Below are 21,534 nucleotides of genomic sequence, written 5' to 3'. Positions count from 1 at the left end.
TTTTTTTTTTTAAATTCTTTTTCTTTTTTATTGAGATTCCGAATAATTACAGACAGATACTTGACCAGTGACAAAGAAAAAAAAAACATACATACAATATTCAAGTTGATATAATGCATCATAGGCTATACAATTTGTGAACCAAAGAAAAACATATTCGTCATGAATCCTTTGTGGGGAATAATGAATAAAGTGCTGTATAAACATCTACTAAAAAACCCTTTATATATAAACGTATATGTCTGTATATTAAAATATGAGAAAACATTTGCAATTAAAAGATTACCTTCTTTCTTAAACTAAAGGTAATGAGAAACAGTGATTATACACAAATCCATACATAATTAGATACAAACAAAGTGAACCAAACCAGTGAGCCAATAGTGCCCGTGGCTAATTGAAAACTATTCTTACTGCCATCTTTTAAAGTGAACATTCAGAATTGGCTAAAATTGTGTAGTGTAACCAAATCGCCCTGAGTAAGCTAGCTATGCTTTCTTCGACTCAGTTATTTTCTCGCTTTCTATCCCCACATTATATGTACGGTGCCAAATATACAGTATAGCCAGAAGCCAGCCCAGACCACAAACAAGACACCACAAAACAAAACAAACCAACAATCAAACAAAAAAAAAAAAAAAGAAAAAAAAAAGGAAAGGAGACAGGAAACGCTCATCTCCGCCCCCCACCCTCATCTCACCCCCATCTCACCCCCAAGCACTCACTCAGTGTCCATTGCCCATTCTCCAGGGAAGTGACCTGCCAAAATGTTCATCTGTAAATATTCCGAATTACTAAATGGTTTAATTAATTTTTTTTGATGCAATAGGGGTAACGATCTTAAAAATATCTCCCATTTCTTAAAAAATACTACTAGGTGTTTTTCTTGTGGGTAAGGTAAGTTAATCTGTTCTATTATGAACTGATCAGTCAACGCCCTTTTAAATTGTGCCATTGTAGGTAAAGCGGCTGCTTTCCAAGTCTTGAAAATAAGATTCCGTGCGGTTAATATGATAGTATTTATCAAGTTATGATTCTTAACTGTGTGCCGATATTTTACCAGAAAAAAGGGGATATTTTATAGTCCACCTTCAAAACAACTGTCATCCAAAATATGATTTTCCCCCAATATTGAGATACCTTAGGGCAACTCCATAAACAATGGAAGAGGTCAGCACCAGTATTTGAACATCTAGGGCAAAGAGCTTTTGTTTTATACCATTTGGCTAACACAGCAGGCGTAAGATATCTCTGTAGCCCGATTTTTATCTGGGACTCCCTCCAAGATGTTGGGACCCAGGACTGTTGCGTTATTTTAAAGCTCTCTATGATAATCTGCTCATCTATATCCGAGAATAGGTTAGCCCATCTAACAACCATCTCGTCTACTTGTGCTTTTGATGTTTTCTGCTTTAATAGTAAATATAGAGGGGAAATTGCATATATTCCTGCTGCGTACATTGAGATCCTAGTCTGCAGCTCACCCAGGGACCAGTCGTTCCCATATTTCATAATTATCGCTTGGAGAAAGTGCCTAACTTGGAGGTAGGCATAGAACTCCCGTGGCCCTAGATCAAACCGAGATACAATTTCTTGGATTAATAATGTATGCCCTCCCGTGTCCCGCATCTGACATAAGGTTTGGAGACCTTTAGATTCCCAATCTATGAATATCCGATTCGAGAGGCCAGGACTAAATTCTGGATTACCCACTATAGGTAGATATTGGGAAACATAGGGTGAGTTGCCCATTTCTGTACATAGTCTTTGCCAGGCAATAATGACATTCTTCAGGGTGTCTAGATAGAATATGTTAGAAGGAAGTGAGGTAAGTGGACAGTGTAACAGAGCTTTCAATTTAAATGGGGCCACAAGCTGTGATTCCCACATAAACGACGTGATTTGCTCCTTCCCAGTTAACCAATCAAATGCGAATCTAGCTATTATAACCAGATTATATGTCTGAATATCGGGGAGTGCCAAACCTGCTGATGTCTTAGAGTTCATGAGCCTACCTGCGGCAATCCGCGGTCTTTTGCCATTCCATAAAAAATTTGGAACAGGCCTTATTATATATGGTGATATCTCTCTTGTGTAGGAACCAAGGGATGTTTTGCATAATATAAAGGAGCTTTGGGAAGATGATTGTTTTAATCAAAGTCACCCGAGCTGTTAATGAGATAGGAAGCCTAGTCCATTCATCTAGTTTACTCTTACAGGAGTCCATTACTGACCTATAATTTAAAACATACCATTCCTCCGGGTTTCTAGATAGTCGTAAGCCCAGATATGTAATCTGCGGGACCTCCCTGAAAGGGTGGTTCAGCTGCAGTGCGGGATTTTTATCTATCCACATAAGCTCAGATTTAGATGTATTAATCTTAAACCCTGAGATTTCCCCGAACTCTTGGGTAATACTCTGTAGGATAGGTAATGACACTGCAAGGTTAGATAGAAATAGGAGGAGATCATCCACATAGAGAAGAAGAATCAACTTCTCACGCGCTAATGGAATCCCCTCCAGTTCTTGCCGTATTAGAATGGCCAGTGGTTCTATACTGAGATTAAACAAGAAGGGGGAAAGTGGGCAACCCTGTCTAGTCCCTCTGAATAGATTGAATCGCTGAGTAGAGGTGTTATTGATAATTACCGCCGAGGAGGGGGTACTGTAAATTAAACTTATATAATTGTTAAAAGGGCCCGAGAACCCAAATTCATCTAACGTAGAAAACAAATGATCCCAACTGACCCTGTCGAAAGCCTTTTCCGCATCAACTGTCAAAATAGCCTTGTCAATGCTTCCATAAGATTCCTTAGTTTTATATATATTCCAAAAAGATTCAATCAGGATTAGTAATTTCCTTATGTTCCTTGTCGCCTTATGACCATGCATAAAGCCAGATTGATTCTCATGAATTAAATCGCCCATATAAGGTTTTAATCGTAGGGCTATGATAGACGCCAGCAACTTATAGTCGGTATTTAAAACCGAAATAGGTCTATAGGAACTTGGTAATTCAGGATCTTTCCCCTTCTTAAGGATCAGTGAGATATTTGCGGCTGTAAAAGATGTGGAACAGCTCGTATTATCGGAAAAATAGAAATGAAATAACTTAACTAATATAGGAAGCACCTGGGGTTGGAGGATTCTATAGTATTCTATGGGGAGAGCATCTGGACCAGCTGCTTTATTGGGATTTGCGTTTTTAATTGCCCACATTATTTCCTCTTCCGTAATAGGAGCATTGATGGCGTCTCTGGCTTCTATGGATATACGTGGGGTTTTAATCTTCCCCCAAAATGTCTCTTTTTTCTGTAGATTGATAGGCTCTTGAGTATATAGATCCTGGAAAAAGTCAAAAAATACTTTTTCTATATCAGTATGGCTTGTGTGTCTCAAGGTTCCTTGTTTAATAGAGGTAATTGCGTATCTAGGAGAAAATTTAGCTAGCCTTGCTAGGAACTTTGCTGATCTACCCGTAAACCCTCCATACCTTGCTTTCATTCTGAGTTCTTCCTGGGCACTAATCTGCTTCAGGAATGAGTCCCGAAGTGTCTTCGCTGTGACATAGGCATCCCAGCGCTCTTTCGTGCGCCTAGTAATATACGCTCTATATGTATTCTTCACGCGGTTGGCTAATTGTCTAGCCCCTGTACTACTACTTTTTGACGGGTAAAGTGTATAGGACTTAATCTCTCCGCGTAAGACGGCTTTAGAAGCCTCCCAGAATATCTCAATCTTGTCTATATAATTATGATTATTATTGAGATATTCAGCCCATTTCAAACGGAGATGGTTCTGAAATTTAATATTATTACTCAGATATCTAGGGAAGGAAATATAGTTCTGACCAAGCCGTCTACCTACGGCCCTAAGTCCCAGTACAATAACCGCATGGTCAGAAATAACTATATCTTCAATTCTGGTGGTCCAATTCTGCGCTAGCATGGTTTCTGAAATCAAAAAATAGTCTAGTCTGGAGAAAGATCGCTGCGCATGCGAAATACATGTATAAGAGCGAACATCCGGATTCTGAACTCGCCATAAATCAACCATCCCCAGATGAGAACATAATCTCTGAAATATTCTCATTTTTCTACCTCTGCTGTTTAGCATCTTATTATTCGAATTATCCAGCAAGGGGTCTGCTAGTAGGTTAAAATCACCTGCGATAATTAAATTTGCTCATATGAAACTATGTAATTTTACCATTAGGACGGACCAAAAATTTTGGTCAACTTGATTAGGACCATATATATTACAAAGTGTATATTTAATACCTTTAATTTCCAAATCCAATATTGAAAACCTCCCTTCAGAGTCAAGTTCAACATTACCTATACTGAATTCTAACTTACGATTCAATAATATTGCCACCCCCCTCTTCCTAGAGGTAAATGGAGCAGCCACCACTTCCCCCACCCACTTAGATTTAAGTTTGGGTATTTCACTAGCATCAAGATGTAATTCTTGTAGAAAGACTATATCCGGATTGAATTTGCCCAAATGTTTTATTACAGTTTTTCTTTTAATAGGTGAATTGATGCCCCCTATATTCCAAGACAAGAGACTAAGATTAAACATCATCAGTACTATTCATCTTACTGATCTAATATCAATCAAGGGGAGTAAAAGGATTCACAACGTTTTTCTTCATGAAGCAATGGAGACCCATCCCCACAGTGGGCCATAACAGAGACCCGGGGAGGAGGAGGGAGGTAAGCGAGGGAGTAGGGGGGAGAGAGAGAGGGAGAAAAAAAAAAAAAAAGAAGAACACAACCCGCCCCCACACAGACCCCGTGACAAACATAAAAACACCATTTCTAAAACTATCATATTCTTACATTCAAGAACCATATTACTCATTTCATTAACTCTAAATAATAAAAATATTCAGATTCTGTGATCAAAACCTTGTTCCCATTGTGTTAGAGACATAATCATGGGACCCCTGCCTCCCTACAAAAGGTCTCAGCCTCCATAACATTGTTAAGTGTGTGTGTACTGCCGTCTTTCTGCACTATTAGCTTTGCTGGGTAAATTAACCTAATATTGTAGTTCTCTTTCTGTAGCCTCCCATAAAAAAAGGACATATCTCTTATTTTGGTTAATGTTTCCGAAGAGAAATCCTGAAACAATAGTAATTTATGCGAGCCCAGAGAGAGAGAACCACATTTCCTGTAATGCTTGAGGAATGTTAATTTGTCCTGAAAATTGACAAATTTAAAGATTACTGGCCTAGGTCTTGAGACCTCACTCTGTTCATGCCTTTGGCCTATCCTATGAACCCTTTCAATCAGAAAGGGAGCAGCAGGAACTGGGATCTACAAGGCCTGTGGTAGTCTGACAGTGACAAAATTCATCAAATCTTGAAACTCAGAAGACTTGGGCAAGCCAATTAGTTTGAGGTTGCTGCGCCTCGATCGATCCTCAAGATCTTCAACCTTGGCTTGCAACGCGAGAATAGATTTACTATGCGTGTCCATTATCGGATCACTGACATTAAGTCTATCTTCCAAATCTGAGATCCGATTTTCCATTTCATCTAGTCTGGTTGACAAAACTGTCTAACCTCCAAAGTGAGGCTTGATATCTCATTTCTGATCTCCTGTTTGATCATATCAAATTGCGGCGTCAATATTTTAGCTACTTCAGCTGCAAATTCCATCAAATTATTGGGGGAACGATTGGAGACACTTTTATCCAGAGGGGATACAGCGCTAGAGTCCAAGTTCCTGCTACTCCCCTTTTTTTCTCGGGATTTGGGGGGCATATTGGAAGGAGAACTCCTTTGCTGCATGTACTTATCCATGAACAGAGCACAGCTAGTATTTATCTGAGAAGCACTAGGTATTTATCTGGAAGATTTAGCACAGTGGTAAAAAAAAAAAAAAAAAAAAAAAAACTAATAATACCTTAATAGATTATCTTTAAGTGAAACTCTTTATGTAGCCCTGCTTTGAGTGCTAATTTTTCGTATATATTACGACAATTTATTCTCCAGAAAGTGATACAGTATTTTAAATCAAGAGTCCCTACTGATCTTCAAATCTCTGTGTTTTAGTATAAACCAGAGTGTGTGGAAATTATTCCTTACTTCTAAACCCTTTTAGTTTAATAAAACAGAAACAGATAGGTAAGAGATCAGTGGTGGTACATTATTTTTACCCAAATTTAGTGTGGACTCAGTTTCAAACCTAGAACAACACAATAGGTGATACCCAGTACAGCTTGTGTATGCATGAACACTCTAATATATAATTCTAGCCTTGATTTGATAGGATATGGACCAATGTCTAGTATTTAAGGCTATTAATTCGTCAAGGATACACCTATAGGAGCCTTGGTGATATAAATCTGTCACCGTGAGTTCAACTAGGAACTTACTCTATGTTGTGTGTTTCAGGTATATATGCTTCTCAGCCTAAAAAAAGCTCATTCAGCTGTTAGCTATTAAGAAAGAGTTTCATATAGCCACTGTATTCTAATATCTATTGACCTTCTGTAATCACCTTTTTATGGCTATACTATCACCCAACAACCTGCATTCAAAAAAAACCAGTAACTTGAGACAAGAGGGGGTTTGTAATTACTGCAGGGTATATATAGGTAATACCAAAACGTCTAGGTAGAGAAAACTTTGTGTTAAGGCAGAATATACATACATAAACAATCCACACAAAGAAAGTAATAACTTTTCTCGTAGTGCAATTCAGCTCAAATGATGATATTTTTACAGCAAAGTCTTTACTGCCTTCACAGCCAGCCTATTCAGCCGATCTTAAGCTGTCAAATCGCTCTGTAGTTCCAACCACAAGGCCCAATATGTCGAATGCAAAAAGTTTTTAGGACACTTAAGCAGGCTGTATAGATACGATCAATGTACCCAAAAAGAGATTAATCTGGGCCAGCATATATACAAATATCAAAGTACAGTACCTTGCCGCTGTTACTCCATCCAGGTACCTTGCCTGACCGTTCAAACTTCAGCCCTTACAATGCCCTGAACTCAGAACAAACCCCAACTACTTTCCTAACAGGTGATCCTCTGCGAGGGGGGTACAGCGCGCCCACGCCAGAGGGAACTTGCGGCCAGACAAGCGTACACCTTTGACACTCCTCCTTCTCAGCTGAGGTGCCGGTCTTCGGCGAGGGGGGGTCTAAGCACACAGCAACCAGGGCCGATGTGCTGCGTCGCCCCCCGATGACTCAGGTTGAAGGGGGCGGGATCACCTCCGCTGTCTGCCAAACCAGGGGGCCCAAGATTCCTCGCGGCGGTCTCCAAGCCGCCACCGCTCCGCTCTCAACCCTGGAGAGAGACTACCTCCTCGCCTGCACCGGGAACTCCAAATACCCCAGACAGCACCGCCTACGAGAGGAGAGACCGCCACCAAGCACACCGCACACTCAACCAGGTGAGTGCCAGGATCCTCGATCTGAGTCCTGTATATCAGCGTGTAGGTATGCTCGATCGAGAAGACAGTTCTTGTGCAGGTGAGCCTAGAGCCTCTCTACAGACGCCATTCAGGTGTAAGGTATAATGGGTAGAGGCGTTGTCAGTCACTGATGTAAAGCCTTAAATATAACAGAGGGCTTATCTTGAGATAATGATAGTTTAACAATTGGGAGTATTTATAGAAATGGTGTGCACCAGCCACCGTGCACTTTTAGGCTGCAACTCGGACTTCCCATGCTGGATTGTAATCCATGTTCCCAAGCCTGGATATGGCCAAGGGAAACCAGTGCATATGTTGGAAATTGATTTGGGCCTCTCTCAGAGGCACGGAGCGTCCTCAGCACCTGCAGCTACCTGCAACCACCTGCATGCCCCGCCTCCAACAGGAAGTCCTCTACTCCTCACTTTTGCACAATATTCTAACTTTTCAAGTTTCACCTGTATAAGAAGGTATTCAGGTTTAGGTAACACAAAGAGGAGAAAATCAATCACACTTACTTAACCCTTTGAGTGCTAATGACGGCTCTGAGCCGTCACAGAGTTTCCCACTCTGGTGCTAATGACGGCTCAGAGCCGTCATGAGCACTCTCCCACCTTGAGGGAGATCTGTGGGCTCCCACCCGCTCCTAACCCGGCGATAGTGCCTGTAGACAGGCATCGCCGGGGCTTCCCGTTTTGCGTGATGACGTCACTGTGCAACTTTATTTATACTTAACAATGCTAAGTATAGGAGCAGGGGGGCATGCTGCTTAGAAGCCTGTATCTCAGGCATCTAAGCAGCTACAGACCCCCAAGAACCACCATTGGAAAGGTACTCGTCTAACCTTTCCAACAGTGTAAGTCTTGGGGTCTGAATAAAATAAAATAAAAGTTAAAAAAAATTGTTCAAAACATAAAAAAATTAAAAAAAACATTAAAAAATCTTAGCACCCAGGTGGGAAAGTGCTTAGCGCTCAAAGGGTTAAAGGAGCAGTAAATACAGTAGATGTGCATAAACAACAAATGCAAGATAACAAGACAATGCAATAGCACTAAATCTGAACTTCACATGAGTAGTAGATTCTTGTCTGACAAATTTCAGTGTATTTCCACTCCCTCTGTATCATGTGACAGCCATCAGCCAATCACAAATGCATATATTATGTGAAGTCTTGCACATGCTCAGTAAGAGCTGGTGACTAATAAAATGTAAATATACAAAGACTGTGCACATTTTGTTAATGGAAGTACATTAAAAGGTTGTTTACAATTGCTGCTCTATCTGAATCATGTAAGTTTCATTCTCACTTGAGTCTCCCTTTAAGCTATAGATATAAATTTGTTGAAAACATCTGTTGGGGGGCACAATTTTTATATTAAAGGGAAAGAAAAGTCAAAATTAAACTTACATAATTCAGACAGAGCATATCATTCTAAAATACTTTTAAATTCACTTATATTATCTAATTTGCTTCCTTCTCTTGGTATCCTTTGCTGAAAAGCATACCTAAATAGGCTCACTAGCAGTGATGCACTACTGGGAGCTAGCTGGTGATTAACGGCTACACACATATGCCTCATTAGATTACCAGATGTGCTCAGCTGGCTCCAGTAGTGCATGCCTGCTTGTATTTGACTATGTGTTGAATCCATTTGCAAGGGTCATAGTTATATGCAAGCAACAGTTCAATATTAAAATACTCCCTAAGAGTATTTTCTTTTTGTTCTTTTGTATCCATTTAATACTAAAGGAAATATATTCTCTGGATTTTAAGAGGATTCTTTAACTATTTAAAAATACCTGCTGGTTTTAACCCACTGCAGATCTCGGTATAAAACTCATGTCATACCCATAACAGTATTCCCAGTTTTTATAAAATACCTGCTGGTTTTAACCCACTGCAGATCTCGGTAAAAAACCTCATGCCATACCCATCACAATATTCCCAGTTTTTATAAAATACCTGCTGGTTTTAACCCACTGCAGATCTCGGTATAAAACCTCCTGTCATACCCATCACAGTATTCCCAGTTTTAGCAAAATACCTGCTGGTTTTAACCCACTGCAGATCTCAGTATAAAACCTCCTGTCAAACCCATCACAGTATTCCCAGTTTTTATAAAATACCTGCTGGTTTTAACCCAATGCAGAATTCAGTATAAAACCTCTTGTCATACCCATCACAGTATTCCCAGTTTTTATAAAATAACTGCTGGTTTTAATCCACTGCAGATCTCGGTATAAAACCTCCTGTCATACCCATCACAGTAAAATACCTACTGGTTTTAACCCACTGCAGATCTCGGTATAAAACCTCCTGTCATACCCATCACAGTATTCCCCATTTTTATAAAATACCTGCTGGTTTTAACCCACTGCAGATCTCGGTATAAAACCTCCTGTCATACCCATCACAGTATTCCCAGTTTTTATAAAATACCTGCTGGTTTTAATCCACTGCAGATCTCGGTATAAAACCTCATGTCATACCCATAACAGTATTCCCAGTTTTTATAAAATACCTGCTGGTTTTAATCCACTGCAGATCTCGGTATAAAACCTCCTGTTATACCCGTCACAGTATTCCCAGTTTTTATAAAATACCTGCTAGTTTTAACCCACTGCAGATCTCGGTATAAAACCTCATGTCATACCCATCACAGTATTCCCAGTTTTAGTAAAATACCTGCTGGTTTTAACCCACTGCAGATCTCGGTATAAAACTCATGTCATACCCATAACAGTATTCCCAGTTTTTATAAAATACCTGCTGGTTTTAACCCACTGCAGATCTCGGTAAAAAACCTCATGCCATACCCATCACAATATTCCCAGTTTTTATAAAATACCTGCTGGTTTTAACCCACTGCAGATCTCGGTATAAAACCTCCTGTCATACCCATCACAGTATTCCCAGTTTTAGCAAAATACCTGCTGGTTTTAACCCACTGCAGATCTCAGTATAAAACCTCCTGTCAAACCCATCACAGTATTCCCAGTTTTTATAAAATACCTGCTGGTTTTAACCCAATGCAGAATTCAGTATAAAACCTCTTGTCATACCCATCACAGTATTCCCAGTTTTTATAAAATAACTGCTGGTTTTAATCCACTGCAGATCTCGGTATAAAACCTCCTGTCATACCCATCACAGTAAAATACCTACTGGTTTTAACCCACTGCAGATCTCGGTATAAAACCTCCTGTCATACCCATCACAGTATTCCCCATTTTTATAAAATACCTGCTGGTTTTAACCCACTGCAGATCTCGGTATAAAACCTCCTGTCATACCCATCACAGTATTCCCAGTTTTTATAAAATACCTGCTGGTTTTAATCCACTGCAGATCTCGGTATAAAACCTCATGTCATACCCATAACAGTATTCCCAGTTTTTATAAAATACCTGCTGGTTTTAATCCACTGCAGATCTCGGTATAAAACCTCCTGTTATACCCGTCACAGTATTCCCAGTTTTTATAAAATACCTGCTAGTTTTAACCCACTGCAGATCTCGGTATAAAACCTCATGTCATACCCATCACAGTATTCCCAGTTTTAGTAAAATACCTGCTGGTTTTAACCCACTGCAGATCTCGGTATAAAACCTCCTGTCATACCCGTCACAGTATTCCCAGTTTTTATAAAATAGCTGCTGATTTTAACCCACTGCAGATCTCGGTATAAAACCTCATGTCATACCCATCACAGTATTCCCAGTTTTTATAAAATACCTGCTGGTTTTAACTCACTGCAGATCTTGGTATAAAACCTCCTGTCATACCCATCACAGTATTCCCAGTTTTAGTAAAATACCTGCTGGTTTTAATCCACTGCAGATCTCGGTATAAAACCTTATGTCATACCCGTCACAGTATTCCCAGTTTTTATAAAATACCTGCTGATTTTAACCCACTGCAGATCTCGGTATAAAACCTCCTGTCATACCCATAACAGTATTCCCAGTTTTTATAAAATACCTGGTGGTTTTAACCCACGGCAGATCTCGGTATAAAACCTCCTGTCATACCCATCACAGTATAACCAGTTTTTATAAAATACCTGCTGGTTTTCACCCACTGCAGATCTCGGTATAAAACCTCCTGTTATACCCATCACAGTATTCCCCGTTTTTATAAAATACCTGCTGGTTTTAATCCACTGCAGATCTCGGTATAAAACCTCATGTCATACCCATCACAGTATTCCCAGTTTTTATAAAATACCTGATGGTTTTAACCCACTGCAGATCTCGGTATAAAACCTCATGTCATACCGATCAGAGTATTCCCAGTTTTTATAAAATACCTGCTGGTTTTAACCCACTGCAGATCTCGGTATAAAACCTCCTGTCATACCCATCACAGTATTCCCAGTTTTTATAAAATACCTGCTGGTTTTAATCCACTGCAGATCTCGGTATAAAACCTCCTGTCATACTGTCAGAAATCGGCAGATCAACTAGAATTCTCTATCAATTGAATAGAGGTAAATGTAACACTATTCAAGAAAGGAAACACTAGCTTCAAAGTGAATCCACATAGAACAGTGTAAGTTATTATTCAATACAGAAGTCAGGATATACTGACTGGTAACGTTATTAGATGTCTCTTTTGTCCTTATTGAAGAACAGGAGACAATATTGCCTTAATATGATTTAAAGTCATGAACAGGAATTGGTATACTTCTTAGAAATTAGCAGCTGAGATACACAGGAAATGACAGTTCAATTGATTAATCCAAACAGATCACAAGTTTGAAGCAGTGTTTCAAATAAACAAAATGTCCCAGATAACTCTTGTAATGTAATACTCAGATGGAGTACAGTTGACAACTTAATAGAAAAGTTTGCTAAGTACTCACAGTGTCTTCTTATGTGGCAGTGAAACTCCGGTGTCTGTACGAAAACTGGCAGCAATCCAGATACTTCCTGTCTGAACAGCGAGAGGAGTTGCAGGCTGTCAGAGTGATGTCAGCGGTTGAACGCTGTGAGAGAGCAGGGGAGAGATAACCGGAGAGCTGACAAGTTTCCAGGTTAAAAGGCACACTTACTGCAGATACGGTTAGTTACCCTGTGTTTGTAATAAAGCTGTCCAGAAGTAGGTCCTGTGTTAGAGATTCCAGGCTGTGAGAGGTTTTGAATTAATTGTATGATTAGGTTCTTTAGTAGTTCGGCAACAATTCCTCCTGTATAGGAAAACAAACAAGCTTTGTTAAGGAGAGTTCAGTTAGATAATGAATATCCAGTGAAACTAGGAAGTCTCAAGGAAAAGGCTCAGTGTTGCTCTGGCAAGGAGAAACAAAATACTAAGCAAGGTTAGTTAGGTATTCAGGTGTTATTTAGGCGTTGTCAGAATATGATTGGTGATCCAATTAAGAGTAGAAACAACCTGATCCCTGACATGATCCCCCCGTTAAACAAGCTGATCCTCAGCTTGAGGCCGAGGAGAATCAGGGTATTTTTGATGGAACCTAGATACCAGTCTGGGGGCATATATATTACTCGATGGTTCCCAAGTATCGTCGTCCTGGGAGAAGTTTTTCCATCTCACCAGGTACTGTAGTTCCCCTTTGGAAAATCTTGAATCCAATATCTGATCAACTTCATAAACATCGGAATCCTGGAGTTGAATAGTTGAGGGTGTAAGAGATGATTTTAATCTGGTTGGAAAGTATGGTTTGAGGAGGGAAACATGGAAGGTAGCATGTATCTTCATGGAAGGTGGAAGGTCCAAAGTAACTGCATTTGGATTGATTACTTTCAGAATAGTGAAGGGACCGCAATATTTTTGGGTTAACTTCCTACTGGGCACTTGTATCCTCAGGTTTCTGGTTGATAACCAGACTTGGTCTCCAGTTTTGTATTGAGGTGCTTCCCTGTGTCTTAAATCGTAATGATGCTTTTGTGAATTCTGGGCTTTTTGGATGTTTTCCTTAATAAAATTGAAGTTGTCCATCAAAGAGTTATTGAACTCATCTACCAAGGGAGAATCAGAAGGAGTAGCAGAAAGTGAAGTGAAGGTGGGATGATAACCGTAGTTAGCAAAGAATGGTGTGAGTTTTGTCGAGGAATTCAATAGATTGTTGTAAGCAAATTCAGCAGATGAGATAAATGATATCCAGTCATGTTGTTGATAGGCGCAAAAACATCGTAAATATTCATCCAACCATTGGTTGATTCTCTCAACTTGTCCGTTTGATTGTGGATGAAATGATGTTGTAAACTGATGTTTTATGTTGAGGGATTTACAGAGGCATTGCCAAAACCGTGAAGTGAATTGCGAACCCCGATCGGAAATGATGATATTGGGAAGCCCATGTAACTTGATGATGTGATCAATAAATAGTCTTGCAGTTTCAGGTGCTGTTGGGAGTTTATGGAACGGTAGAAAATGGGCCATTTTAGAGAAACTATCAACAACTACCATTATGGTGGTAAAATTCCTTGAAGGTGGTAGATCAACGATAAAATCTATGCCAACTTGTTTCCAGGGTCTATCTGAAACAGGTAAAGGCATGAGTAATCCGTATGGGCTTTTTTTTTCTGTTTTACAGGTTTGGCAAGTAAGGCAAGTTTTTATGTAATCTGATATAGACTTTTTCATGTCTGGCCACCAATAAGTTCTGCTTAATAACTCCAATGTTCGCCTTTCTCCTGGATGACCAGCCATAGGAGAATCGTGCTGTTCTTGCAAAACTTGAGGTCTTAAAGGTTCGGGTACGAAAATCCGATCTTTGTAGTAGAAAACTCCATTGCGGTTGACAAAAGTTGTCTTGGTTTCTGGTAGTGGTAAATATGAAAACTTTTGTATATCCTTTAGGAAATCCGAGGTTAAACCTATGAATCGTTCAGTAGGTATGATAATGGTTGGATTGGTATTCTGTGAAGAATGAGTAGTCTGACGTGAGAGAGCATCTGCTTTTCCGTTTTTATCAGCTGGACGATAAAGTATCTGAAAATCAAAACGTGCGAAATAGAGACTCCACCTGACTTGTCTGGAGGAGAGGGTCTTATTATTTTGGAGATATTGTAGGTTTTTGTGATCAGTGTATATTATGAAAGTTTTCTTTGCACCCTCCAGGAGGTGCCTCCAAAATTCCAATGACTTTCGGATTGCTAGCAATTCTTTGTCTCCGATTGCGTAGTTCTTTTCAGCTGGAGTCATAGACTTCGAGAAAAATGAAATTGGATGTAGAGGTTCATGGGGCCCCTTTTGTTGGGATAATACTGCACCTATGGCGTAATCCGAAGAGTCCACCTCAAGAACATACTGGAGATCGGGATTCGGTAAATGTAAAACAGGAGCTTCAGTGAACAACGTTTTTAGTAGTTCGAAGACTGTAGTATGCTTTGGTTCCCAAATAAATGGCTGCGTCGTACCTGTGAGTTGAGTTAAAGGTTTGACTATTCTAGAAAAATTCCTTATGAACTTTCTATAATAATTAGCGAATCCGAGAAATCTCTGTAAGGATTTTCGGTCTTGGGGTTGTGGCCAGTTCTTAACAGCTTCTACCTTTTGAGTCTGCATCTGAATACCTTCTGAAGAGATGGTATAACCTAAAAAAGAGATGGTAGATTGGTGGAATGAGCATTTCTCAAGCTTAGCATATAACTTATGAACGTTCAGTCGAGCCAGGACCCATCGGACATGTTTTATATGATCTTTGATGTTCTGCGAGTAAATCAGGATGTCGTCTAGATAGACAACAAGGCAAACATCTAAGAGATCTCGAAATATATCGTTTATAAAGTGCTGAAAGGTTGCGGGGGCATTACAAAGGCCGAATGGCATCACTAGGTATTCAAATAACCCGTATCTTGTTCTAAAAGCAGTGAGCCATTCGTCGCCTTCCCTAATGCGAATTAGGTTGTAAGCCCCACGCAAATCCAGTTTAGTGAATATTGTAGCGTCAGTTAACCGTTCAATCATTTCTGGTATTAAAGGGAGTGGATACCGATTTTTTACAGTACGTTTATTGAGCTCCCTGTAGTCGATGATGGGACGAAGAGTTGAATCTTTGTTGGTCACGAAAAACATTCCGGCTGCTGCAGGTGAGGTGGATGGTCGGATAAAACCTTTCTTAAGATTGTCTTGTAAATAGACCTTTAAATGTTCTAATTCAGGTTGACTAAGTGGGTAAAGATGACCTACTGGTAAGGTAGATCCAGGAATGAGTTCTATTGGGCAGTCGTATACCCGATGAGGTGGTAAGGAGTCGGCCTCCACCTTGCTGAATACTTCCTGAAAATCCAAATAGTGATGTGGTATACTAGGTAATTCTGTACTAGTTTGTAAAACCACAGGTTGAGGGAAACAGGTGTTTTTACAAAATGATGACTGAAAAGACATGGTGAGTGAAGTCCAATCTATGGTGGGATTATGTAATTGCAACCAGTAGAGACCTAAAACAACTTGGAAATGAGGGGACGGTATGACATCAAAAGTAATATATTCATAATGTCCCTCTTGAGTAGTAACTAATAACGGAACTGTATGATGTGTAATAGGACCATTTACTAAAACAGAGCCATCAATAACCTTGAGTGAGACAGGGTGGTTTTTTGCAACAGTGGGTATTTTATTATTTAGTACAGTAGTTTTATCGATGAAATTCCCAAACGCTCCGGAATCCACAATGGCATTGATTGGCAATCGTCTAAGGTCCCACTGTAATAAAATAGATAAATTGCAGTAAGGTAAAGGTTTTATTACTTTGGTTGTAGTAGTTAAAATAGTAGACTTACTCTTTTTGGTCTTGCGAAGTACAGGACAGTCTGTGACCATATGATTGGGGTTAGCACAGTACATACATAGCTGATTTGTCCGTCTTCTCTGTCTTTCTTCTGCAGTAAGTGGTCCTCTAATAACTCCTATCTCCATAGGAGTGGACTGATCTGATGTTGTGGCTTTTGAGTGAGAGGTGTTATATGATGGTTGTTTGAGAGGACTGTCAGCATGACTGCGTTCCATCTTGCGTTCTCTGAGTCTACGATCTATTTGCGTGGATAGTTTCATTAAAGCATCTAGAGTACTTGGCATTTCTATCCTCGCAAGTTCATCCTTAACTTGATCTGATAAGCCAAGTCTAAACTGATTCCGGAGTGAAACCAGACTCCAAGCTGAATCAGAGGCATATAATTTAAACTCTGTAATATAATCCTCGACGGATCTCTTCCCTTGTCTAAGATTTCTCATCTTTTGTTCAGCAGAGAGTTGAATATCAGAGTCACTGTATAATTCATCCATAGCTGAGAAGAATCCGGAAAAAGAATTAATTAATGGATCATTACTTTCATATAGGTGGTCTGCCCATACCCTGGGTTCTGACCTGAGGAAAGATATAGTGGAAAGTACCCTGACCGTGTCTGTAGGGTAGGTGTGAGGTTTCAAGTTAAATAGGAGGTGACATGCATTTTTGAATTGTCTGTATGTTCTCCTATCACCAGAAAAAAATTCGGGTAAACTAACCTGTGGTTCCACAGTGGGGGTGCGTTGTTCTTTTAGATCTTTTATTAATTCCCTGAGAACCTGTGTTTCTAGTTGCAGATCAAGTATTGCCTGCCCCATTTTATCCACCTTTTGATTTAAATTGAAAACAAACTGAGGAACTTCAGCAGGATCCATAGCTGCTGTATGTTTTCTTTTTATGGCTTAGTATTATGTCAGAAATCGGCAGATCAACTAGAATTCTCTATCAATTGAATAGAGGTAAATGTAACACTATTCAAGAAAGGAAACACTAGCTTCAAAGTGAATCCACATAGAACAGTGTAAGTTATTATTCAATACAGAAGTCAGGATATACTGACTGGTAACGTTATTAGATGTCTCTTTTGTCCTTATTGAAGAACAGGAGACAATATTGCCTTAATATGATTTAAAGTCATGAACAGGAATTGGTATACTTCTTAGAAATTAGCAGCTGAGATACACAGGAAATGACAGTTCAATTGATTAATCCAAACAGATCACAAGTTTGAAGCAGTGTTTCAAATAAACAAAATGTCCCAGATAACTCTTGTAATGTAATACTCAGATGGAGTACAGTAGACAACTTAATAGAAAAGTTTGCTAAGTACTCACAGTGTCTTCTTATGTGGCAGTGAAACTCCGGTGTCTGTACGAAAACTGGCAGCAATCCAGATACTTCCTGTCTGAACAGCGAGAGGAGTTGCAGGCTGTCAGAGTGATGTCAGCGGTTGAACGCTGTGAGAGAGCAGGGGAGAGATAACCGGAGAGCTGACAAGTTTCCAGGTTAAAAGGCACACTTACTGCAGATACGGTTAGTTACCCTGTGTTTGTAATAAAGCTGTCCAGAAGTAGGTCCTGTGTTAGAGATTCCAGGCTGTGAGAGGTTTTGAATTAATTGTATGATTAGGTTCTTTAGTAGTTCGGCAACAATTCCTCCTGTATAGGAAAACAAACAAGCTTTGTTAAGGAGAGTTCAGTTAGATAATGAATATCCAGTGAAACTAGGAAGTCTCAAGGAAAAGGCTCAGTGTTGCTCTGGCAAGGAGAAACAAAATACTAAGCAAGGTTAGTTAGGTATTCAGGTGTTATTTAGGCGTTGTCAGAATATGATTGGTGATCCAATTAAGAGTAGAAACAACCTGATCCCTGACACATACCCATCACAGTAAAATACCTGCTGGTTTTAACCCACTGCAGATCCCGGTATAAAACCTCCTGTCATACCCATCACAGTATAACCAGTTTTTATAAAATACCTGCTGGTTTTAATCCACTGCAGATCTCGGTATAAAACCTCCTGTCATACCCATCACAGTAAAATACCTGCTGGTTTTAACCCACTGCAGATCTCGGTATAAAACCTCCTGTCATACCCATCACAGTATTCCCCATTTTTATAAAATACCTGCTGGTTTTAACCCACTGCAGATCTCGGTATAAAACCTCATGTCATACCCATAACAGTATTCCCAGTTTTTATAAAATACCTGCTGGTTTTAATCCACTGCAGATCTCGGTATAAAACCTCCTGTCATACCCATCACAGTATTCCCAGTTTTTATAAAATACCTGCTGGTTTAAATCCACTGCAGATCTCGGTATAAAACCTCATGTAATACCCATAACAGTATTCCCAGTTTTTATAAAATACCTGCTGGTTTTAATCCACTGCAGATCTCGGTATAAAACCTCATGTCATACCCATCACAGTATTCCCAGTTTTTATAAAATACCTGCTGGTTTTAATCCACTGCAGATCTCGGTATAAAACCTCATGTCATACCCATAACAGTATTCCCAGTTTTTATAAAATACCTGCTGGTTTTAATCCACTGCAGATCTCGGTATAAAACCTCATGTCATACCCATCACAGTATTCCCAGTTTTTATAAAATACCTGCTGGTTTTAACCCACTGCAGATCTCGGTATAAAACCTCCTGTCATACCCGTCACAGTATTCCCAGTTTTTATAAAATACCTGCTGATTTTAACCCACTGCAGATCTCGGTATAAAACCTCATGTCATACCCATCACAGTATTCCCAGTTTTTATAAAATACCTGCTGGTTTTAATCCACTGCAGATCTCGGTATAAAACCTCATGTCATACCCATCACAGTATTCCCAGTTTTTATAAAATACCTGCTGGTTTTAATCCACTGCAGATCTCGGTATAAAACCTCATGTCATACCCATAACAGTATTCCCAGTTTTTATAAAATACCTGCTGGTTTTAATCCACTGCAGATCTCGGTATAAAACCTCATGTCATACCCATAACAGTATTCCCAGTTTTTATAAAATACCTGCTGGTTTTAATCCACTGCAGATCTCGGTATAAAACCTCATGTCATACCCATCACAGTATTCCCAGTTTTTATAAAATACCTGCTGGTTTTAATCCACTGCAGATCTCGGTATAAAACCTCATGTCATACCCATCACAGTATTCCCAGTTTTTATAAAATACCTGCTGGTTTTAATCCACTGCAGATCTCGGTATAAAACCTCATGTCATACCCATCACAGTATTCCCAGTTTTTATAAAATACCTGCTGGTTTTAATCCACTGCAGATCTCGGTATAAAACCTCCTGTCATACCCATCACAGTATTCCCAGTTTTTATCTTTGAATTTAAGCCCATCTGAAAAAGTATATTCACCCTATGAAAAAGAAAAAAACATTAGTTCTAATAGGGCAGAAATGTTACAGATGCTCTGAGTAACATACAAGCAATAGCCTCCCACTTAACCCATGATGCGCAAGTATAGGATTTAATGATTTTGTGACACCCCACAAAAACATAAATTATGCTTACCTGATCATTTCTTTTTCTTCTGATGGAAAGAGTCCACAGCTGCATTCATTACTTTTGGGAAATAAGAACCTGGCCACCAGGAGGAGGCAAAAACACCCCAGGCAAAGGCTTAAATACTCCTCTCACTCTCCTCATCCCACGGTCATTCTGCCGAGGAACAAGGAACAGTAGAAGAAATATCAGGGTAAAAGGTGCCAGAAGAATAATATGGACGCCCCATATAAAATTACGGGTGGGGAGCTGTGGATTCTTTCCATCAGAAGAAAAGGAAATGATCAGTTAAGCATAAGTTATGTTTTTCTTCTTAAATGGAATCCACAGCTGCATTCATTACTTTTGGGAAAACAATACCCAAGCTATAGAGGACACTGAATGCCAAGACAGGAGGGTACAATAGGTGGCCCATAATGAGGACACCAGGCCTGAAACTCCCAATAAAAACCCTGCTTCGTCCGAAGCCGAGAATTTTTTTAAAGGAAAAGCCGCAAGGACACTGACTTGCGGTTAGTCCAGAAGCCAAACTAGAGACCGCAAAACGGACTCGACTGAGCCAACAGTCCTCCAGGAGACACCGTCGCCCAACAGATGGTCCCCCACCACTCACCCCCCACTAATGAAGGGGACACTAGCCGAAAATCCCCAAGGGGACAAGGCAAAGGAGAACTGAGGAAACTGAAAGGTCCCCTAATACAAAAAAGAACACCTCCACCAAGAGTGAGCCCAGCTCACAGAGACCCAAACAGGCCCAAACAGGAAAAGGAGGCCACGCCTATACCAAGCGAAACCCGGGATAAGACCGGGCACAGAGACAGAACAGACTTCTCTCCAACATCCTTCAAGCACTGAATGCAACTGAAGAAGCAAAGTCCTCCCAGCATCTGAACATAGATTACCAAGCATTCAACCACGAAAAATGTTTAAAAGACCCAGGTGAAAAACCCCAAGTTTGAGAACATAGAGTCCATATCAGGACGACACAGAGGGCACTTGCGAGGAAGAAGAACCAGTCAAGCAAGGAACAGACCGCAAAAGCAACCCCAAGACAGAGGGCACGCTCCAGGCAACCAAAGCCGCCCGACCTATACAGATCCCTAAAAAGGGAACACAAAACCTCAATTGAGGCCTCCCCCCGAGGAGAGTCTACCCTCAGAACCCGAAGGAAGAGTAGACCCTCTTCTGAAATCGATGGAGCAAGTTGAAAGGAAATTCTATATCCTAGCAGACTGAGCTAACAAATAGACTCAACAAAGTTTACACATCCAGAGGAGACTGCTACCTGAATGCAGCGCCTTAGACCGCTCGGCCATCCTGAACTGAAGACCCACACCCAGCTGGACCAACCCAGCCCTAGGGATCCAAAATAAAGGAAACAGAAGAATCCAGGAACTGGTACAGGAATGAGCGTAAGGATATCACAGCCATCCCCACAGAGTACAAATACAACCCGACTCTGAAAACAGACAACAAGGCCATAGAACTAAGGATCTATCAAAATAAAGGCCCAACAAGTCTGACTTGGAGCCAGCAAGACATCAGGGGGGACTAATCCAACCTTTCCACCTCCCATCCAGGAGAAGCCCCAAGAAAGGACTCCATCTCCATAGGGAGGAGAATATCCCCTAAAGAAAAGGGATGAGGCCGGAAGGGCAACAACTGTCCTCAAGGCCAGAAGCTACCAGCTAATGGGAAGATAAATCCCCAACACAAATGTCCTAGAAAAGGACTCCCCTACAAGTAGCTTGCCAAGCAGAGGCACAGCCAACCCATTCACCTGCAAAGCAGGGAATCCACGGGTACACTGG

General features: G+C 40.3%; 1 protein-coding gene across 1 annotated transcript in view; it reads right to left on the bottom strand.

Annotated features, from left to right (window-relative positions):
• MORN5 (MORN repeat containing 5) overlaps positions 1–21,534 on the bottom strand; it is a 268,166-nt gene that overhangs the window by 219,110 nt on the left and 27,522 nt on the right. Inside the window, exon 3 of the mRNA XM_053695494.1 lies at positions 19,466–19,577. Coding sequence (XP_053551469.1) covers positions 19,466–19,577 — 112 coding nt within the window. The remainder of the gene's footprint in view (positions 1–19,465; positions 19,578–21,534) is intronic.

The sequence above is a fragment of the Bombina bombina genome, chromosome 12 (genome assembly GCF_027579735.1).
Source record: "Bombina bombina isolate aBomBom1 chromosome 12, aBomBom1.pri, whole genome shotgun sequence".
NCBI classification, from domain to species: Eukaryota; Metazoa; Chordata; class Amphibia; order Anura; family Bombinatoridae; genus Bombina; species Bombina bombina.
Note: the sequence above shows the minus strand (reverse complement) of the source record. Positions and strands in the feature narration are given on the sequence as shown.